The following is a 23,481-nucleotide window of genomic DNA, read 5'->3' on the forward strand; positions in this document are numbered from 1 at the left end:
AACATGGTTGCGAGGCTCTCCACAGTGGTGGAGGCTGTGCTCGAGTTTAAAATGGCGCATTCGATCCACTTTGAAAATGCATCTACAACTACGAGGAACATTTTGCCCATGAATGGGCCCACATAGTCTACGTGCACCCGAGACCACGGTTTGGTAGGCCAGGGCCAGGAGCTCAGTGGTGCCTCCCTGGGGGCATTGCTGAGTTGGGCACAAATGGTGCACCTTCGGACGCAGAGCTCCAAGTCCGCGTCAATACCAGGCCACCAGACGTGGGATCTGGCTATGGCCTTCATTAGAACGATCCCCGGGTGCTCGCAGTGGAGCTCCCGGACAAATGCCTCTCTGCCTCGCAGAGGCATGACTACTCGGCTGCCCCACATCAGGCAGTCTGCTTGTAGTGATAGCTCATGCATGCGCCTGTGAAAGGGTTTTAATTCCTCGGGGCAGGCATCGCGAGCCTCTGCCCAGTCACCGGTTAGGACACATCTTTTTACTAAGGATAACGTGGGGTCGCTGGCCGTCCAGGCTCTGATTTGGCGAGCCGTCATGGGCGAACCTGTGGACTCAAAGGCATTGATTGCCATGACTATCTCACAGTCTGTTCATCAGACCAGGGGTAGCCTGCTGAGCGCGTCAGCACAGTTGTCTGTGCCTGGTCTGTGCCTTATGGTATAGTCGTAGGACACCAGCATGAGTGCCCACCGTTGAATTCGCACCGAGGCGTTGCCGTTTATTGCCTTGCTCTCGGATAGGAGGGACGTGAGGGGCTTGTGGTCGGTTTCTAACGCGAACTTGGCCCCGAAAAGGTATTGGTGCATCTTTTTGACACCGTACACGCACACGAGCGCCTCCTTCTCTACCATTCCATACACACGCTCTGCCCTCGAAAGTGACCTGGAGGCATAAGCTATGGGTTGTAATGTACCCGCACTATTGACATGTTGCAAAACGCACCCGACCCAAAACGTTGACGCATTGCGTGTGAGAACTAGCTTTTTACCTGGGTCAAAGAAAGTCAAAACACTGGTGGAACACAGAAGGCCTTATTGAAGGCACGTTCCTGGGCGTCCCCCCCAAACCCCTTCCTGAGTAGCTCCAGCAGCATGCTCAAGTTCTACATAAAGTTCCCAAAGTAAATGAGTAGCCCGAGAAAGGCGCGTAGTTCTGAGACATTCCGGGGCCTGGGTGCCAGGCGAATTGCTTCTGTTTTGGACTCTGTTGGGCGGATTCCATCAGCAGCAATCCTTCTGCCCAAAAATTCAACCTCGGGTGCGAGAAACAGGCACTTGGATTTCTTGACTCGTCAGCCTACCCGATCCAACTGCTTTAGTACTTCCTCCAAATTACAGAGATGGGAGTCGGTGTCCCTGCCCGTAATAAGTATGTTGTCTTGAAATACAACCGTCCGCGGGATGGACTTGAGCAGACTCTCCATGTTGCGCTGGAATATGGCAGCTGCAGACCTGATGCTGAATGGGCATCGATTGCAAAAGGCCTCGATGTGTGTTGATGGTGGTGAGTAGCTTGGATTCCTCGGTCAATTCTTGCGCAATATACGCAGATGTGAGGTCTAATTTTGAGAAAAGTTTACCTCCAGCCAATGTGGCAAATAAGTCCTCCACTCTGGGCAGCGGGTACTGGTCCTGTCGGGAGGCTCTGTTTATGGTAGATTTGTAGTCCCCACAGATTCGTACGGATCCATCAGGCTTCATGACTGGGACGATGGGACTTTCCCAGTCGTTAAATTCCACAGGTGATATAATGCCTTCCCGCAGAAGCCTGTCTAGTTCGTGTTCAATCTTTTCTCTCATTACATAGGGTACAGCTCTGGCCTTGTGATGGACCGGTCTAGCATCCTGTGTGATGTAGATTTTGACTTTGGCCCCTTTGAAAGTGCCCACACCTGGCTGAAAGAGATGTTCAAATCGCTTTATAACTGTTGAGCAGGAGGTCTGTTCCTCTAATGACATGGCATGGACATCATCCCATTTCCAGTTTAGTTTTGCCAGCCAGCTTCTCCCCAGCAGTGCTGGGGGGTCTCCGGGGACAATCCACAGGGGAAGTCGGTTCACTGTCCCTTTGTGTGTGACAGAGAGCTGCCGAGGACTGGTACAATTTCTTTGGTATAGGTCCTTAGTTTGGTGTCAACCCTTGTGAATTTTGGTCTGTCTCTTTTATGCGGCCACAGTTGTTCAAATTGTTGAGCGTCCATGAGAGATTGACTCGCTCCCGTTTCCAGCTCCATGTTGACAGATATCCCGTTGAGTAGGACCCTCATCATTATAGGAGGCGTCCTGTTGTAGGAGCAGCGGCCATTGATCGTGTTGACCCGCTGTACATCGGTGTCCCGGGTACTGTCCCCACCATCTTCTGGTCCGCTTTCCGACCCATCCGTTTCGTATACCAGCTGAGCTGCCGTATTTTTGCACATGCGGGCCAAATGCCCTGTATATTCACAATTTCTGCAAACAGCCTGCTGAAATCGACATCCCGTTGACAAGTGCCCACCCCCACACCTCCAGCACAGACCTGTTCCATTGATCAAAGTGTTCCCAAACAATGAGCTGCATCTGGCTGATCTCTCTTAGGCTTCTCTCAGTTTGTAATTGATTGCTCGCATTGTGGGTAGATGAGGTGTGAACGGCCTGTGGCCCTTGATGGCTTCTGCCTGCTGTCGAGAGCCTGTTCCCCCTGTTTTGTCTGTGTGTGTGGGTAGCAGCTTGTTTAGTGCTGTGAACTTCTTGTTCCGATATTTCGTTAGTTGTCGTACCTGCATTGTAAATCAACCTCGTTTCTTCTTCCCCTACCAAGAATGTCTGTGCAACCAGTGCTGCTGCCTCTAAGGTCAGGTTCTTAGTCTCTATGAGCTTTCAGAATATGCCTTTGTGTGGCCTATTCCTTCAATGAAAAAGTCTCTCAGCATTTCTCTCCTCAGTTCATCGGAGAACTCACATAAACTAGCCAACCTCCGAAGTTCCGCCACGAAGTCGGGTGTGCTCTGGCCCACACAGCGTCTATAGTTGTAGAACCTGTGTCTGGCCATGTGTAGGCTGCTCGCTAGCTTCAGGTAGTCTCTTACCAGTGTGCTCAATTCTTCAAACGACATGCTTGCTGGTTTCTCAGGTGCCAGCAGATCCTTCATAAAAGCTTATGTTTTCGAGCCACAGCTGGTCAAGAGATGGGCTCTTCTCTTGTCTGCCTTATCGTCGCCTAACCAGTCTTTGGTTACAAAGCTTTGCTGGAGCCTTTCTATAAAGTCCTCCCAATTGTTTCCCGCATTGTACTTTTCATCTGATCCGTTGTTCGCCATTCTGTGGATTCTGTAATCTCGTAACTCGTCGCCACTGTAAAATCCTGTCCCCTCAGTACAGATTCACACGAGGCATGTAGTGAAGTCAAGGTCACTCTGGACCTGCACCTTTATTTCACAGCTCTGGAATGCTGCACTTGCCTGAGACCTGTCCTTATATACCTGTCTCTTGCAAGTGCACCCCTGGTGGTAAGGTATGCTGGTGGTTACAGGTCATATCTTATTACAGTCATGTATAGCATGTTAGGATACAGTTATATATAATAATGTAAGATACATGACACAAGCACATCTCAGTTTCTTAACTGATAAAGACCCAACTGCTCATCCCTTTAATTAGCGCCCCGGGAGCCTCTCTGACAGCTGTGAACGCCTGTTTTTTCTGCCGCGATTAGTGCCAGGCGGTAAGGCAGGCGATCCCACTGAAGTTCGTGTCCGGGCGCTAACGGGGTGTTGCACAGTCACTGATGTCAGCAAGTGGGTGGCGCTCGAGGCCACAGCTACACCTGCACTCAGGTTCGTGGGAGGCGCTGTTAGCACAGCGCTCGGCCGGTAAGCACTTAGCGGTGCGTTAGCGCCCCTCTCGGGCACTAACGGCTGGCACTATTCAAATGAATTTCTCACCCAAAATTGTCTTTCTTTTATTTAGAAGATGGCTTGTCCATTACTCTCTGCATAATTGCAAAGCTGATTTCTACCAGCTTCTGGCTCTGACGGTGGAGTATGTTTTGTCTCGCCCAGCGGTGTCCAGTAGAAACCATTGAGTAGCCACAGCTGTGGGTGACACTGTTTTAGCCAGTGGAAAAAGCCTCACATCCAATACAGGTAAATGTACTTGACTTAACAAATATCATTCAGTAGCCAAGGAAGTGAAGCACGCACAACGATCAAAAAAACACTTGCACACTCTGCTTCTCATCTCACTTTTTTACCAACAGAAAGTTTAAAGTTTACATGCATGTCCTATGTGAACAGGAATATTGAGATTCGTGCCCAATGACAATCTATAAGTCATTTAAAACATTTACTAATCAGATATGCAATTAACCACATCTAGATTTTCAATTAGCCAAATCTGGATTCCCAATTATCTACATCTGGATTCCTAATTAACCTCACCAAAAGGGGGCACTTGATCGAGGTTTTAGGTGGCAGGTGGATGAGAGGGCTGTGGCTGGCGAGGTGACCAGGGTCAGGGACCTGCTCGATGGCGGAGGAGTGGGCTGGATGGTGTCAGACGTGCTGGCACAGCGCCTAAACTGGGACGCCATCCGGCGCGTGACCAATGCCATCTAGTCATTAAAACAGCACTGGGCCCTGACTCCATTAGGTGTGTCGAGGAGGCTCAAGCACGTGGGAGATCCCGACGGAACAGACCCCCGTCCGGACGGAATTCCTCATCGGCGCCAAACCCCGGAACCTCCCTCGGAAGCCGACGCCTCACAACTTGAGCCGCCTCGAGGAAATCCCCTCCGTGCCTTTCAGTTCTGCACGGAGGGGTTTCCTGTACGGGCTGCTCCTGCACACTCTCCACTTTGCCATCCTCGCCTGCCGTCCGGACACGCCATGGTGTACCATCTTGCCGTCCAGAGGAGGCGGGGGTCCCCGATGGAGGGCACTCTACACGGGAGTCCTCCCACTATTTATCGGGGACTTGGCCTGGAGGGTGGTGCACGGAGCAGTCCTGTGCAATAAATTTTTAAGCCGGTTCACGGGCTCCCAGGCCGCCTGCAATTTCTGCGGTCTGGAAGAGTCCGTGTTCCATGTTTTTATTGAATGCACGAGGTTGCAGCCCCTGTTTTATTATTTAAAGGGGCTGCTCCTGAAATTCTGGCTGCACTTCAGTCCCACACTCCTGATCTTTGGGCACCCTGTGCGGAGGGGAGCGGGTAGGTCCGAGGGCCTCCTCTTAGGACTGCTCCTGGGCACGGCCAAGGGTGCCATCAGCCGGTCCAGGCAGCGGGCGGTCAAGGGGGTCGTTCAACCTGACTGCCTGCCTCTCTTCCGCGCGTACATCCGCGCCAGGGTGTCCTTGGAGATGGAGCACGCGGTGTCCACCGGTACGCTCGCGGCCTTCCGCAAGAGGTGGGCACCGGAGGGACTGGAGTGCATCGTCACGCCCGGCAACCAAATTTTAATTTGATTTTATGTTTTAAAGTTTAATTTGTTTTAATTGCCGGTGTTTTTAGTGTCCCCCTCCCCTTTTATAGGGGCACTTGGAGGAAAAAAAATGATTTTAGTGCTCAAAAAAAAACTTTAAAAAAAACAAAAAAACAAAAAAACAAAAGAAAAACACAAAAAAAAGGGCCTTGGAAATGTTTGGTGTGCCCCCCAGATTGGGGGGACACGATTTAATGATTTAATGTTTTAGTTTCCTCCCAAAAAGAGTTCTGGATTCCTAATTAACCTCACCAAAAGGGGGCACTTGATCGAGGTTTTAGGTGGCAGGTGGACGAGAGGGCTGTGGCTGGCGAGGTGACCAGGGTCAGGGACCTGCTCGATGGCGGAGGAGTGGGCTGGATGGCGTCAGACGTGCTGGCACAGCGCCTAAACTGGGACGCCGTCCGGCACGTGGCCAATGCCATCTAGTCATTAAAACAGCACTGGGCCCTGACTCCATTAGGTGTGTCGAGGAGGCTCAAGCACGTGGGAGATCCCGTCCGAACAGACCCCCGTCCGGATGGAATTCCTCATCGGCGCCAAGCCCTGAAACCTCCCTCGGGAGCCGGCGCCTCATAACTTGAGCCTCCTCGGGGAAATCCTCTCTGTGCCTTTCAGTTCTGTGCGGAGGGATTCCTGTATGGGCTGCTCTTGCACACTCTCCACTTTGCCATCCTCGTCTGCCGTCCGAACACACTATGGCGTACCATCTTGCCGTCCGGAGGAGGCGGGGGTCCCCAATGGAATGCACTCTACATGGGAGTCCTCCCTCTATTTATTGGGGAGTTGGCCTGGAGGATGTTGCACGGAGCAGTCCCGTGCAATAAATTTTTAAGTCGGTTCATGGGCTCCCAGGCCGCCTGTAATTTCTGCAGTCTGGAAGAGTCCGTGTTCCATGTTTTTATCGAAGGTGCGAGGTTGCAGCTCTTGTTCCATTATTTGAAGGGGCTGCTCCTCAAATTCTGGTTGCACTTCAGTCCCACACTCCTGATCTTTGGGCACCCTGTGCGGAGGGGAGTGAGCAGGTCGGAAGGCCTCCTTGTAGGACTGCTCCTGGGCATTGCCAAGGGGGGCATTAACCGGTCCAGGCAGCAGGCGGTCGAGGGGGTCATTCAGCCCGACTGTCTGCCTCCCTTTTGTGGTTACATCCGAGCCAGGGTGTCCCTGGAGATGGAGCACGCGGTGTCTACCAGTACGCTCGCGGCCTTCCGCGAGAGGTGGGCGCCGGAGGGACTGGAGTGCATCATCACCCCCGGCAACCAAATTTTAATTTGATTTTATGTCTATATGTTAATTTGTTTAATTTGCTGGTTTTCGTGCTCCCTGCCCTTTTTAGCCAGGAGCCACTTGTATAATTTGTGTTTCAGTATCCTCAAAAAAAACAATGGAGCACTTGAAAAGGTTTTGGAGTGTGCCCCCTTTAATCAGGGAACACTTGATTACTGATCGCAACTAAAATAGTTGAACTGGCAATGTGTCGTGTGATTGTTAAACCTTTGCTAATAAACCAACTATTCTTAATAGCAATGTGTTGCCATGAATTATTAAGCAAAGAACCAAAAGGTGGCACTTGGTTTAAAATTATGATCAAAATAGTTGTGTCTGGGACTAATGTATTGGATTCATCAGTGTCGTGTGTAATGTGTCCTTATTTATTCAAGGTTGGGACGAAAGCTGGCGTGTGTACATACATGAGCACAAAGTGCTGCCTCCTCCTGTACCCGGGTCTGTCTCTCTCCCTCTTTTTGAAACAAAATACCAAATTAGCAAAGGAGGCAGTCGCTCTGGTTTCATACTCTGCAATTCTGAGTGAGAGGGAAGGGAGCGTTTTTTTTTTAATTAAAAAAGACCTTACAACCTTTTAGGGGGTTGTGGGCAAGTGAGGGTGAAGGGCGTCTTGATATCGCAATAAGAATTCCCGTGTGTTATCTGATTGTTTCGCGATCCGTTACGTGTAATAATTTGAGGTTGGTGCTGTGTTCTGTGGCGTGTGTTTCACACATGGATTGTGATGTGTCACCGGGGCAAAGGGCGTGACTCCATGGAGAGTTATTATGGCTACAATGTTTCTTAATCATTCAAAGAAACAAGGAAGATGTAACTCGTCGATTTGTTCTGTCTCCCTCTTTTAACGAGATGTGTGCTAAATCACACTGTTGCTATTGGTGTTGCCTTGGGAAGTCGCAGGAACCGGATGACCGGGTGACACCTCAAGGCGTGTTTTACAGGGACCTGCCGCATTTAATCAACGCAGATGGGAATTACTTATTCTGCAGATATTGGATGCCAAAAACGCAGCCCAGGTTAGCTTTACCTTCAATATAAAAACAAGAAAAGGTTTTTGGTTCTGGTTTAACTTAATGGCACTCGGTTGTTGAGTGAGTTTTTCATATCATGTATTATGCAGATGCAATTTCATATCCCGCCCAGTTTAAACAGGGGAGGAAAGAGTTGGATGGGGCAAGTGAAATTGATCAGACTGAGGAGAAGCATTCTCGGGTATCAGGCAATGTTTCAAGGCCCCCACAAGAGATCATAATTCACTTACAAAATCCCAATTGTCCCAGCCTTGGGCTGTCCATTCAACAGGAACTATTACACTCTCACACCTTAGCCATTCCCCTGGTATGGTCCTCATCTTCGCTCCCTTCAGTCCAAGGACTAATTTCAGATTTGAACGGATGTGGCGGATAACTGGTTTAGCCATTCACCGCCAGTTCTGGCTGGACCACGTAAAGCACTATCGGGTCCTGCTCGCTCTGCCAAAATTGCTCATTATTCCAGGATAATTCTGGAATGCAAAGATAATCCCTGGCTTCTTTTCACTACTGCAAACCGTCTTCTTAAACCCCTCTCCTCTGCCTCCTCCACACTCGCCTCCAACAAGTGCGAGGAGCTCATGTACTTCTTTGCCTCTAAGATTGAGACCATCCGATCAGCTGCCTCTGCCACTTCCCTTCTTCCCCTAGCCCACCGGGGTAAACTTCCTCTAAGGTTCCCCCCATCCTATCCCTGAACACTCGTCTCTCTCCAGTTTCTCTCCCATCACTCCTCATGACCTCTCTTCACTCATCCTGTCTACGTGACCCACTTCCTGTTCCCTTGACCCTATTCCCACCAAACTGACTACCCAACTTCCTTTTCTGAGTCCTATGTTAGCTGATAGTGTTAACGGTTCTCTCTCCTGAGGTACTGTCCCCTCTCCTTAAAATCACCACTCTCCACAAAAAAACAACTGTCAACCCCTCCGGCCTTGCAAACCCCATCTCCTACCTCCCTTTCCTCTCCAAAGTCCTTGGAACATGTCGCCACCCAAATCCATGCCCATCTTTCCCAGAACTCTGCGTTTGAATCCGTCCAATCGGGTTTCCGTTCCTGCTACAGTCTCAAATGACATCCTATGTGACTGTGACAAAGGTAAACCATCCCTCCTCATTCTTCTTGACCTGTCTGCAGCCTTTGACACGGTTGACCATTCCATCCTTCTCCAACACCTCCCCACTGACATCCAGCTGGGTGGGACTACACTCGCCTGGTTCCATTCTTATCTATCTAATTGTAGCCAAAGAATCACCTGCAATGGCTTCTCTTCCCACTCAGACATTGTTATCTCTGGTGCCCCCCAAGGATCTATCCTTAGCCCCATCCTATGCCTCACCTACATGCTGCCCCTTGGCAACATCATCCAAAAACACCACATCAGTTTCTATCTGTATGCTGATGACGCCCAGCTCTACCTCACCACCACTTCTCTTGACCACTCCACTGTCTCTAAATTGTCAGACTGCTTGTCCGACATCCAGTTCTGGATGAGCAAAGCCATAAAACTGCCTATTTCCACCTCTGTAAAATTGCATGTCTCCCTCCCGCCCCCTCCGCACCCGCCCCTGTCTTAGCTCATCTGCTACTGAAGCCCTCATCCATGCCCTCATTATCTCTAGACTTGACTATTCCAACGCACTCCTGGCAGGCCTCCTACGTTCTACTCTACGTACAATTGAGGTGAACCAAAACTCAGCTGCCTGTGTCCTAACTCGCACCAAGTCCCGCTCACCCCTGTGTTTCCCGTTAGATGCATGGCCATGGCCGCATACTGCTACAGGGAACCCGTGCAGCTGGAATTTCAATGTAACAACCACACATGAGCGGTAATTTGAATGGCCAACACAGCCACTTAAAGGGGCTGCGCAGGGCCAAAGAAATGATAGGGAACATAGCCCAGCACCCCTGTGCTCACTGACCTACATTGGCTCCCGGTTAAGCAACGCTTCGATTTTAAAATTCTCATCTTATTTACAAATCCCTCCATGGCCTCGCTGCTCCCTATCTCTGCAATCTCTGAGGGTTGTGAATCTTTGGAATTCTCTACCCCAAAGGGCTGTTGATGCTCAGCCGTTGAGTATATTCAAGGCTGAGATAAAAAAATTTGGACTCTAGGGGAAGCAAGGGATATGGGGATCGGGCGGGACAGTGGAGTTGAGGTCGAAGATCAGCCATTATTTTATTAAATGGAGGAGCAGACTCGAAGGGTCACATGGCCTACTCCTGCTCTTAATTCTTCATGTTCTTATCTCCTCCATCCCCACAAGCCCCTGAGTTTTGTACGCTCCTCTAATTCTAGTCTCTTGAGCATCCCTGATTTTAATTCGTGCCTTCAGTTGCCTGGGACCCAAGCTCTGTAATTCCCTCCCTAAATCTCTCTGCCTCTCCACCTCTCTTTCCTTCTTAAGACCCTCCTTGAAACCTACCTCTTTGATGAAGCTTTTGGTCATCTGCCCTAATCTCTCCTTATGTGGCTCGGTGTCAAATGTTGTTTTATGATACTCGTGTAAAGCGCCTTGGGACATTTTATTATGTTAAAGGCTCTATACAAATCCAAGCTGTTGTTGTGTGTGTTATCTTTTTAAATCACCTCATTTTAATTAATAACAGGTTAGATTTAAATGTACAAAAGCAAAATACTGCGGGTGCTGAGAATCTGAAATAAAAACAGATAATGCTGGAAATACTCAGCAGGTCAGACAGCATCTGTGGAGAGAGAAACAGAGTTAACATTTCAGATCGATGACATTTCGTCAGATATATATACTGCCCAGCCATTCGTGGATGTGATTTTTAAATTATTATTTATTCGGGAATTTCCTGGACTAACTTGAAAGTATCGTTTGCGGTGTTTTTGCAATGTTATGAAATAATTTTCTTTCTTCCCCCTGTGTAAACTGAGAATGCCTGACAGGCAAATCCTGTTTATCCAATTAAGGGTGGCTGGGATTGAACACAAATCTCTTTGTGCCCCGTGCAAAACACGGTGGGATAATCAGTAAGAAGGATGAACGATTCATGTCTCGCTCATTATACAGTCAGATATTTCACCGGCAATAAATTACTTTGTACAAAGGATGTCAGAAGGACAACGGCAGCAGGCGCATGATAGCACCATCACCTGCAAGTTCCCCTCCAAGTCACACACCAGCCTGACTTGGAAATATTTCGGCCGTTCCTTCATCATCGCTGGGTCAAGATCCTGGACCTCCCTCCCTAACAGCACTGTGGGAGAACCTTCACCACACGGACTGCAGCGGTTCAAGAAGGTGGCTCACCACCACCTTCTCAAGGGCATTTAAGGATGGGCAATAAATGCCGACCTTGCCAGCGACGCCCACTTCCCAGTACAACAAAAAAAGTGCGAGGTATATGGTTGTATAATGATTCTTTCCCTTCCTCAACTTTTCACAATTGTAGCCATCTGGATTGTCCCTGTAATATCGATCATTTCATTAGGATTTAAGTAAAGGTAATTGAAAGTAATATTTTACTGCTCACTTTGGTAAAATGGATACCCTTCCATTCAATGACTGAATACATAGAGGTCGAAGAACATAAGAACATAAGAATTAGGAACAGGAGTAGGCCATTCGGCTCCTCGAGCCTGCTCCACCATTCAATAAGATCATGGCTGATCATCGACCTCAACTCCACTTTCCCGCCCGATCACCATATCCTTTGATTCCCCTAGACTCCAAAAATCTATCTGTCTCAGCCTTCAATTCTGCGGTAGAGAATTCCAAAGATTCACAACCCTCTGAGTGAAGAATATCCTCCTCATCTCTGTCTTAAATGACCTACCCCTTATCCTGAGACTGTGACCCCTAGTTCTACATACTCTAGCCAGGGGAAACAACCTCTCAGCATCTACCCTGTCAATCCCCTTCAGAATCTTGTATATTTCAACAAGATCACCTCCCATTCTTCTAAACTCCAGAGAGTATAGGCCCATTTTACACAATCTCTCATCACAAGACAGCCCTCTCATCGCACGAATCAATCTAATGACTTACAAGTACTGTGCACAGTTCTGGTCATATTATAAAAAGGATACAGAGGCACTGGAGAAGGTGCAAAAACGATCCACAAGGATAATACCAGAACTGAGAAAATATATTTCTCAGCAAAGGCTGAACAGCCTGGGGCTTTTTCTTTACAAAAGAGAAGGCTGAGGGGTGCCCTAATGGAGGTCTTTAAAATCATGAAAGATTTCGATAAGGTAGATGTAGAGAAGATGTTTCCACTTCTGAGGGAGTTCAAAACTAGAGGTCATAGATATAAGATTGTTACTAATAAGTCCAATAGGAAATTCAGGAGAAACCTCTTTAACAGAGAGTAGTGAGAATGTGGAACTGCTACCACAGGGAGTCATTGAGGTAAATAGCATAGATATACTAAAGGGAAAGTTTAAATGAAGGAGAAAGGAATTGAAGGATATTTTGCTAGGGTTCGATGAAGAGGGGTCAGGGGGGTCTTTTGTGAATCTTAAACAGATCAGTTGGACCAATTGGCCTGTTTCTTGCTGCAGATTTAATGTAAACACAGAAACAAGCCATTCGGCCCAACCAGTTCCTGTCCCATTTACTCTCCATATCAACATATAGTTCTAATCACATTTAACCGCCCTGTCCGGAACCTTTCAACTCCTTTCCCTTCAGCAACCTATGTAGTCTAATCCTAATTGTTGACACAGTTTCCGCCTCATCCACTAACCCTGCAAGTAAATTCCACAGCCTCATAACTCTCTGAGTTTCTTCTGCCCTCTGTTCTAAATCTCTTGCATTTAACATTGAATTTATGGTTCCTCAACTACTGGAAACAGTATGCTTCTATCTACATCGTCCTATCTTTTCACAATGTTAAAAACTTCTATCTCGTTGTCTTGTAATCAACTGGCTGGAGTCATACCGAGCACAAAGGAAGATGGTTGTGGTTGTTGGAGGCCAATCATCTCAGCCCCAGGACATTGCTGCAGGAGTTCCTCAGGGCCGTGTCCTAGGCCCAAACATCTTCAGCTGCTTCATCAATAATCTTCCCTCCATCATAAGGTCAGAAGTGGAGCTGTTCATTAATGATTACAATGTTCAGTTCCATTCGCAACTCCCCAGAGAATGAAGCAGTCCATGAACGCATGCAACAAGTCCTGGACAACATTCAGGCTTGGACTGATGGTGGCAAATAACATTCATGCCTCACAAGTGCCAGGCAATGACCATCTCCAACAAAAGAGTCTCTAACCATCTTACCTTGACATTCAATGGCATTACCATTGTCAAATCTCCCACCATTAACCTCCTGGGGGTCACCATTGATCAGACACTTAACTGGACCAGCCACATAAACGAGAGCAGGTCAGAGGCTGTGTATTCTGCAGTGAATGACTCACCTCCTGACTCCCCAAAGCCTATCCACCACCTATAAGGCAGATTTCAGGAGTGTGATAGAATACTCTCCACTTGTCTGGATGAGTGCAGCTCCAACAACACTCAAGAAGCTCAACACCATCCAGGACAAAGCAGCCCACTTGGTCCACCACCTTAAACATTCACTCCCTCCACCACTGGCACACCTTGGTTGCAGTGTGTACCACCTGCAAGATACACTGCTGCAACGTGTCAAGGCTACATCGACAGCACCTCCTAAACGCGCGATCTCCGTCACCTAGAAGGACAAGGACAGCAGGCGCATGGGAGCACCATCACCTCCATGTTTCCCATCCTGATATGTTGCTGGGTCAAAATCCTGGAACTCCCTACCTAAAAGCATGTGGGAGTACCTTCACCACACGACTGAAGCAGTTCAAGAAAGAGCTTACCCTCCATCATCTCAAAGGCAATTAGGTTGGGCAGTGAATGCCAGTCTTGCCAGCGATGCCCATATCCGAATAATCGGAGGTAATTTTTTACTTTTAGAAAATTTAGCATCCAGTGAGATGCCTTGCCAAATTATGGAATATTGGGTGCTTTCGCCCCAGTGTGAAGAGGGGCGATAACTGAGGCGCTAGTGGCCTCAGCTGGGCACTGCAGGGGTGCTACTCAGCCTCTTACCCAATTACAGCTGAGTTCCATTCAGCAATCAGCCTTCAATTCTTGACTCCAGCTTGATCTGGCTCTTAAAGGGGTGGTCATGTCAACCTGCTGCTGCTCATTTGCAGCATTGCTGCACTTCAGTCAGTGATCTCTGGAGCAGAGGAAGATTGTGAAATGGCTGCTGCTAATCCCCCTTCAAGGGAAAGGGCCACAAGATTCAACGAGGTAGCTCTGGAGGCGTTGGCAGGGCACTGGAGACCAGGAGGGAGTCCCTGTTCCCTGCATCGGGAAGGAGGCCATCACTGAAGGTGTTCCGTGCCATGTGGCAAGATGTGGCCCAGGAGGTGTCGGCCAGCACTGTGGTGCAGAGAAGCCTCACCCAGTGCCGCAAATAATTCAGCGACCTATGTCGGGTGGTGAAGATGAGTACAAGCTTCCACGCCTCCTCCATATCAGCCTCTCAACCTCTGTCTCTGCACACTATGCAAATCACCACTTCCACACCACTCAACCACCAAGCATCTTCAGATACTCGCATTCACATCCTCATCTCACGCCTTGCCGACGTTCACAGCTATTCAACCATGGCAGGCATATTTTTCACATGCATAGCTGGACTCTTAATCAAACGAGCTCCTTTCTTTTGAAGGCCAAGGTAGCACATAATAGACAGGAGCAGTAGAGGACTGGAGATGGGAAACCTGAACTGTGGCCCCCTTTCTGACTTTGATGAGTGAGTGCCCGCAGGGTGATGGCTGGCAGAGATGTCGACCCCGCTGTGGGCAACAACAGTATCTTTATCCCCCTTCTTTTCTCATACCACTCCACCGCCCCCCCGCCCCGCCCACATCAGAAGGCTTTACCACTTTCCAGCTCCTGATACTGTCTGCATTCCTTGCTCCATTCCTGCCCCACTGCCCTCACCTTAATGCAAGTCTTGTGCCATTTATGCTTTCAGATACCCAGGCAAAATCTGTCGATCCTGCACCAGAGCCCCCTCCAAGACATTCTGGGGGGAGAGGAAGAGCAGGAGGAGGAGCTGAGCATTGCATCATTGCTTCTCTCACCCACAGGCACCAGCTCAGATACTGGCACTACACGTTCCTTAGAGGTTAGGCTAGTAGAGGGGTCTGCACTGGGTGATGCACAAGGTCTACGGGCTGCAGCAAGGGAAAGCGAACCTCGGGAGCCATCTCCCCGGAGGGTACATTCATCGAGTTGTGCTCCACAGGATTCGGATGAAGACCTCGATGGGGAGGCATTCACACAAAGAGTGATAGCCATGCACTCTGATATCATAGGTGCAATGGCAAAGGTGCCCGAGAGCCTCTCGGCAGTGGTAAGGAACGTGGAGGAGCCTGCCTCCAGCATTGTGCAGAGCTCTGCACACACCATGGAGCCCATCATTACCAGTCTGCAGACGATGGTGGACTCCCAGAGAGACCGTGTTGGAGAAAAAGTTGCTGATGGGCATCGTCTTTTGGCTCCCTAACAGTAGCTACACTGTTGGATGGAGCATAAATCAAGAAATAATAGAGGCATGTAAAAAAAGGAATGGCAATAATCATGGCCAATTTTAACTTTCATATTGATTGGACAAAGCAAATTGGCCAGAGTAGCCTTAAGGAAGAGTTCATCGAGTGTATCCGGGATAGTTTCCTTGAACAGTACGTTGCGGAACCAATGAAGGGGCAGGCTATCTTGGATCTGATCCTGTGTAATGATTCAGGATTAATAAATGATCTCCTAGTAAAGGATCCTGTAGGAATTAGTGACCATAACATGGTTAAATTTCAAATTCAGTTGGAGGATGAGAAAGTTGAATCTCAAACCAGTGTCCTAAGCTTAAATAAAGGAGACTACAAAGGTATGAAGGCAGAGTTGGCTAAAGTGGACTGGGAAAATAGATTAAAGTACAGGATGGTTGATGAGCAGTGGCAGACATTTAAGGAGATATTTCATAACTCTCAACAAAAATATATCCCAATGAGTAGGAAAGGCTGTAAGAAAAGGGATAACAATCCATGGCTAACTAAGGAAATAAGGGATGGTATCAAGTTGAAAACAAGGGCATACAATGTGGCCAAGACTAGTGGGAGGCCAGAGGATTGGGAAACTTTCAAAAGCCAGCAAAGAACGACTAAAAAATGATAGACAGGGAAGATAGATTACGAGCACGGAATATAAAAACAGATCGTAAGAGTTTCTACAGGTACATAAAAAGGAAAAGAGTGGCTAAAGTAAATGTTGGTCCCCAAGAGAATGAGACTGGGAAATAATAATGGAGAACAGGGAAATGGCAGAGACATTGAACAAATATTTTGTATCGGTCTTCACGGTAGAAGACACTAAAAACATCCCAATAGTGCATAATCAAAGGGTTATAGGGAGGGAGTGATGATACAATCACTATCACTAAAGAAGTAGTACTAGGTAAAATAAGGGGACTAAAGGCGGACGTCCCCAGGACCTGATGGCTTACATCCTAGAGTCTTAAGAGAAGTGGCTGCAAAGATAGTGGATGCATAGGTTGTAATCTACCAAAATTCCCTGGATTCTGGGGTGGTCCCAGCGGATTGGAAAACCATAAATGTTACGCCCCTATTTTAAAAAAAAAAAGGAGGCAGACAAAAAGCAGCAAACTACAGACCAGTTAGCCTAAGATCTATCAATGGGAAAATGCTGGAGTCCATTATAAAGGAAGCAATAGCGGGACATTTGGAAAAGCATAATTCAATCAAGCAGAGTCAGCATGGTTTTATGAAAGGAAAATCATGTTTGACAAATTTGCTGGAGTTCTTTGAGGATGTAACAAGCAGGGTGGATAAGGGGGAACCAGTAGATGTGTATTTGGATTTCCAGAAGGCGTTCAATAAGGTGCCGCATAAAAGGTTACTGCACAAGATAAAAGTTCACGGAGTTGGAGGTAATATATTAGCATGGATAGAGGATTGGCTGACTAACAAAAACAGTAATGAGTGGAGTGCCGCAGGGATCGGTGCTGGGGCCTCAACTATTTACAATCTATATTAATGACTTGGATGAAGGGGCCGAGTGTAATGTAGCCAAGTTTGCTGATGATACAAAGATGGGTGGGAAAGCAAATTGTGAGGAAGACACAAAAAATCTGCAAAGGGATATAGACAGGCTAAGCAAGTGGGCAAAAAATTGGCAAATGGAGCATAATGTGGGAAAATGTGAGGTTATCGACTTTGACAGAAAAATAGAAAAGCAAATTATAACTTAAGTGGAGAAAATTGCAAAATGCTGCAGTACAGAAGGACCTGGGAGTCCTTGTGCATGAAACACAAAAAGTTAGTATGAAGGTACATAAGAACATAAGAATTAGGAACAGGAGTAGGCCATCTAGACCCTTGAGACTGCTCCGCCATTCAACAAGATCATGGCTGATCTGGCCGTGGACTCAGCTCCACTTATCCGCCGCTCTCCATAACCCTTAATTCCCATATTGGTTAAAAATCTATCTATCTGTGCTTTGAATACATTCAATGAGCTAGCCTCAACTGCTTCCTTGGGCAGAGAATTCCACAGATTCACAACTCTCTGGGAGAAGAAATTCCTTCTCAACTCGGTTTTAAATTGGCTCCCCCGTATTTTGAGGCTGTGTCCCCTAGTTCTAGTCTCCCCGACCAGTGGAAACAACCTCTTTGCCTCTATCTTGTCCATCCCTTTCATTATTTTAAATGTTTCTATAAGCTCATCCCTCATCCTTCTGAACTCCAACGAGTAAAGACCCAGACTACTCAATCTATCATCATAATGTAACCCCCTCATCTCCGGAACCAGCCGAGTGAATCGTCTCTGTACCCCCTCCAAAGCTAGTATATCCTTTCTTAAGTAAGGTGATCAAAACTGCACGCAGTACTCCAGGTGCGGCCTCACCAATACCCTGTACAGTTGCAGCAGGACCTCCCTGCTTTTGTACTCCATCCCTCTTACAATGAAGGCCAACATTCCATTTGCCTTCCTGATTACCTGCTGCACCTGCAAACTAACTTTTTGGGATTCATGCACAAGGACCCCCAGGTTCCTCTGCACCACAGCATGTTGTAATTTCTCCCCATTCAAATAATATTCCCTTTTACTGTTTTTTTTCTAAGGTGGATGACCTCACATTTTCAGACATTGTATTCCATCTGCCAAACCTTAGCCCATTCGCTTAACCTATCTAAATCTCTTTGCAGCCTCTCTGTGTCCTCTACACAATCTCCTTTCCCACTAATCTTTGTGTCATCTGCAAATTTTGTTACACTACACTCTGTCCCCTCTTCCAGGTCATCTATGTATATTGTAAACAGTTGTGGTCCCAGCACCGATCCCTGTGGCACACCACTAACCACTGATTTCCAACCCGAAAAGGACCCATTTATCCCGACTCTCTGCTTTCTGTTAGCCAGCCAATTCTTGATCCATGCTAATACATTTCCTCTGACTCCGCATACCTTTATCTTCTGCATACCTTTTGTGTGGCACCTTATCGAATGCCTTTTGGAAATCTAAATACACCACATCCATCGGTACACCTCTATCCAACATGCTCGTTATATCCTCAAAGAATTCCAGTAAATTAGTTAAACATGATTTCCCCTTCATAATTCCATGTTGCGTCTGCTTGATTGCACTATTCCTATCTAGATGTCCCGCTATTTCTTCCTTAATGATAGCTTCAAGCATTTTCCCCACTACAGATGTTAAACTAACCGATCTATAGTTACCTGCCTTTTGTCTACCCCCTTTTGTAAACAGAGGCGTTACATTAGCTGCTTTCCAATCCGCTGGTACCTCCCCAGATTCCAGAGAATTTTGGTAGATTATAACGAATGCATCTGCTATAACTTCTGCCATCTCTTTTAATACCCTGGGATGAATTTCATCAGGACCAGGGGACTTGTCTACCTTGAGTCCCATTAGCCTGTCCAGCACTACCCCCCTCGTGATAGTGATTGTCTCAAGGTCCTCCCTTCCCACATTCCCGTGACCAGCAATTTTTGGCATGGTTTTTGTGTCTTCCACTGTGAAGACCGAAGCAAAATAATTGTTTAAGGTCTCAGCCATTTCCACATTTCCCATTATTAAATCCCCCTTCTCAACTTCTGAGGGACCAACATTTACTTTAGTCACTCTTTTCCGTTTTATATATCAGTAAAAGCTTTTACTATCTGTTTTTATGTTTTGCGCATGTTTACTTTTGTAATCTATCTTTCCTTTCTTTATTGCTTTCTTAGTCATTCTTTGCTGTCGTTTAAAATTTTCCCAATCTTCTCGTTTCCCACTAACCTTGGCCACCTTATACGCATTGGTATTTAATTTGATACTCTCCTTTATTTCCTTGGTTATCCACGGCTGGTTATCCCTTCTCTTACCGCCCTTCTTTTTCACTGGAATATATTTTTGTTGAGCACTATGAAAGAGCTCCTTAAAAGTCCTCCACTGTTCCTCAATTGTGCCACCATTTAGTCTGTGTTCCCAGTCTACTTTAGCCAACTCTGCCCTCATCCCACTGTAGTCCCCTTTGTTTAAGCATAGTACGCTCGTTTGAGACACTACTTCCTCACCCTCAATCTGTATTACAAATTCAACCATACTGTGATCATTCATTCCGAGAAGATCTTTTACTAGGAGATCGTTTATTATTCCTGTCTCATTACACAGGACAAGATCGAAGATAGCTTGCTCCCTTGTAGATTCTGTAACATACTGTTCTAAGAAACAATCCCGTATGCATTCTATGAATTCCTCCTCAAGGCTACCCCGTGCGATTTGATTTGACCAATCGATATGTAGGTTAAAATCCCCCATGATTACTGCCGTTCCTTTTTCACATGCCTCAATTATTCCCTTGATTATTGCGCGCCCCACCATGAAGTTATTATTTGGGGGCCTATAAACTACGCCCACCAGTGACTTTTTCCCCTTACTATCTCTAATCTCCACCCACAATGATTCAACATTTTGTTCATTAGAGCCAATATCGTCTCTCACAACTGCCCTGATATCATCCTTTATTAACAGAGCTACCCCACCTCCTTTCCCTTCTTGTCTATCTTTCCGAATTGTCAGATACCTCTGTATGTTTAATTCCCAGTCTTGGCCACCCTGCAACCACGTTTCTGTAATGGCCACCAAATCATACCCATTTGTAATGATTTGTGCCGTCAACTCATTTACTTTATTTTGAATGCTGCGTGTGTTTAGGTAGAGTGTTTTAATAGTTTTTAAACCATGATTTTTAGTTTTGACCCCTCCTGCAGCCCCTTTATATTCATACATATTGTCCCTTCCTATCACCTTGTGGTTTACACTTACCCCAGTGCTACTCTGCTCTGTTGCCTCCTGCCTTTTGCATTCTTTCTTGGGGTCCGATTCATCTGAGCTCTCACCCACTCTAACTAGCTCAGAGCCCTCTCCTGGCTTCCGAATACTCCTCGCATTGAGGCACCGAGCTTTCAGGCTTGCCTTTTTATTACACTTTGACCCTTTAGAATTTTGCTGTACAGTGGCCCTTTTTGTTTTTTGCCTTGGGTTTCTCTGCCCTCCACTTTTACTCATCTCCTTTCTGTCTTTTGCTTCTGTCTCCATTTTGTTTCCCTCTGTCTCCCTGCATTGGTTCCCATCCCCCTGCCATATTAGTTTAACTCCTCCCCTACAGACTAGCAAACACTCCCCTTAGGATATTGGTTCCGGTCCTGCCTCGGTGCAGTCCGTCCGGTTTGTACTGGTCCCACCTCCCCAAGAACTGGTTCCAATGCCCCAGGAATTTGAATCCCTTCCTGCTGCACCACTGCTCAAGCCACGTATTCATCTGAGCTATCCTGCGATTCCTACTCTGACAGCAAGTAATCAGGAAGGCAAATGAAATGTTGGACTTTATTGCAAGGGGAATGGAGTATAAAAGCAGCAAAGACCTGTTAGAACTGTACAGGGTACTGATGAGGCCATATCTGGAGTAATGCGTACAGTTTTGGTCTCCGTATTTAAGGAAGGATATACTTGCATTGGAGGCTGTTCAGAGATGGTTCACTAGGTTGATTCTGGAGATGAGAGGGTTGACTTATTAATATTGAGTAAGTTGGGCCTATTCTCACTGGAGTTCAAAAGAATGAGAGGTGATCTTATCTAAACATATAAGATAATGAGGGGGCTCGACACGGTGGATGCAGAGAGGATATTCCCAATCACAGGGGAAACTAAAACTAGGGGACATCCGGCTCAATTTTCCCGGGTCATTTGTGCCGTTTTTTGGTGCACGCCATTATTTCTGCCGTATTATTTAATTCAAAGTTTCCCCCTGGAATCTGCGCTGCCGTAACTGCTTTAGTTCCAATTATTCTAGGTTAGGTTTTTTTTTACATCATAGGGGGCGTTTCCTCATGTCTGAGTCAGTTTTCAGCATTTTTCGCAGCTTGCCCCCAAATTTTTTATCCTAGGTCGGCGTATCTGGACACTCCCGAAAAACCTTCTGGTGAATTAACAGAAACCAGCGCACATTGAGAAATCGACATTGAAAGAAGGCATTGTTTTTCATTGAAGTTTTTGGAGGGAGTCTCTAACACTTGAAATATCAATAATAAAGTTCAACTTTTTTTACCTTTCAACGGAGAACATGGAAGTCCCTTGGATTTCTGAAGTTTCATTGTTTTTCACACACGCCACCACCGAATGTCTTCAAGGAGGGCTGGAGGGGGGTGATAGCGCAGCCGTCAGAATCGGCCCCACGCCCAGACACGGGCTCGGAGCTCGACTGGAAAACAAGCCCGGGAAGGGAGGTGGCGATCAGAAGGCTTGTGCACTGAGCCCGGGGAGGGAGGTGTCGATCAGAAGGCTGCTGCACTAGGCACAAGACTGCAATGAGTTGGAGGGGGAGAAGGGGAGATGTCACAAAACTGCAATGATTTTGGGGGTGCAGAGTGGGGTGGAGAAGTCCATCCATACAGACCTTGGGAAGATTACTACTTTGAGGTCCTGCTTTTTAATCTCCTAGCTCCCTAATCTCTGCCTGCAGGACCTCATCCCTCTTTCTACCTATGTCATTGGTCCCGATATGGACCACGACCGCTGGCTGTTCACCCTCTCCCCCAGAATGCCCTGCAGCCGCTCAGTGACATCTTTGACCCTGGCACCAGGGAGGCAACATATCATCCTGGAGTCACGTCTGCTTCCCTGACTATTGAATTACATAAGAACATAAGAACATAAGAATTAGGAACAGGAGTAGGCCATCTAGCCCCTCGAGCCTGCTCCGCCATTCAACAAGATCATGGCTGATCTGGCCGTGGACTCAGCTCCACTTACCCGCCCGCTCCCCGTAACCCTTAATTCCCTTATTGGTTAAAAATCTATCGATCTGTGACTTGAATACATTCAATGAGCTAGCCTCAACTGCTTCCTTGGGCAGAGAATTCCACAGATTCACAACCCTCTGGGAGAAGAAATTCCTTCTCAACTCGGTTTTAAATTGGCTCCCCTGTATTTTGAGTTGTGCCCCCTAGTTCTAGTCTCCCAGACCAGTGGAAACAACCTCTCTGCCTCTATCTTGTCTATCCCTTTCATTATTTGAAATGTTTCTATAAGATCCCCCCTCATCCTTCTGAACTCCAATGAGTAAAGACCCAGTCTACTCAATCTATCATCGTAAGGTAACCCCCTCATCTCCGGAATCAGCCTCGTGAATCGTCTCTGTACCCGCTCCAAAGCTAGTATATCCTTCCTTAAGTAAGGTGATCAAAACTGCACGCAGTACTCCAGGTGCGGCCTCACCAATATCCTATACAGTTGCAGAAGGACCTCCCTGCTTTTGTACTCCATCCCTCTCGCAATGAAGGCCAACATTCCATTCGCCTTCCTGATTACCTGCTGCACCTGCAAACTAACTTTTTGGGATTCATGCACAAGGACCCCCAGGTCCCTCTGCACCGCAGCATGTTGTAATTTCTTCCCATTCAAATAATATTCCCTTTCACTGTTTTTTTTCCCAAGGTGGATGACCTCACACTTTCCGACATTGTATTCCATCTGCCAAACCTTAGCTCATTCTCTTAACGTATCTAAATCTCTTTGCAGCCTTTCTGTGTCCTCTACACAACCCGCTTTCCCACTAATCTTTGTGTCATCTGCAAATTTTGTTACACTACACTCTGTCCCCTCTTCCAGGTCATCTATGTATATTGTAAACAGTTGTGGTCCCAGCACCGATCCCTGTGGCACACCACTAACCACTGATTTCCAACCTGAAAAGGACCCATTTATCCCGACTCTCTGCTTTCTGTTCGCCAGCCAATTCTTGATCCATGCTAATACATTTCCTCTGACTCCGCGTACCCTTATCTTCTGCAGTAACCTTTTGTGTGGCACCTTATCGAATGCCTTTTGAAAATCTAAATACACCACATCCATTGGTACACCTCTATCCACCATGCTTGTTATATCCTCAAAGAATTCCAGTAAATTAGTTAAACATGATTTCCCCTTCATGAATCCATGCTGCGTCTGCTTGATTGCACTATTCCTATCTAGATGTCCTGCTATTTCTTCCTTAATGATAGTTTCAAGCATTTTCCCCACTACAGATGTTAAACTAACCGGCCTATAGTTACCTGCCTTTTGTCCGCCCCTTTTTTAAACAGAGGCGTTACATTA

The 23,481-nt window shown here is 47.1% G+C and overlaps 1 protein-coding gene across 1 annotated transcript in view; it reads left to right on the top strand.

The window, feature by feature from the left end:
* The window catches only part of LOC139276787 (monoglyceride lipase-like), a 119,337-nt gene that overhangs the window by 2,607 nt on the left and 93,249 nt on the right, over positions 1–23,481 (top strand). The window contains exon 2 of the mRNA XM_070894792.1: positions 7,652–7,773. Within this exon, the coding sequence (XP_070750893.1) occupies positions 7,652–7,773 (122 nt within the window). The remainder of the gene's footprint in view (positions 1–7,651; positions 7,774–23,481) is intronic.

Source organism: Pristiophorus japonicus, chromosome 12, assembly GCF_044704955.1.
Source record: "Pristiophorus japonicus isolate sPriJap1 chromosome 12, sPriJap1.hap1, whole genome shotgun sequence".
NCBI lineage: Eukaryota > Metazoa > Chordata > Chondrichthyes > Pristiophoridae > Pristiophorus > Pristiophorus japonicus.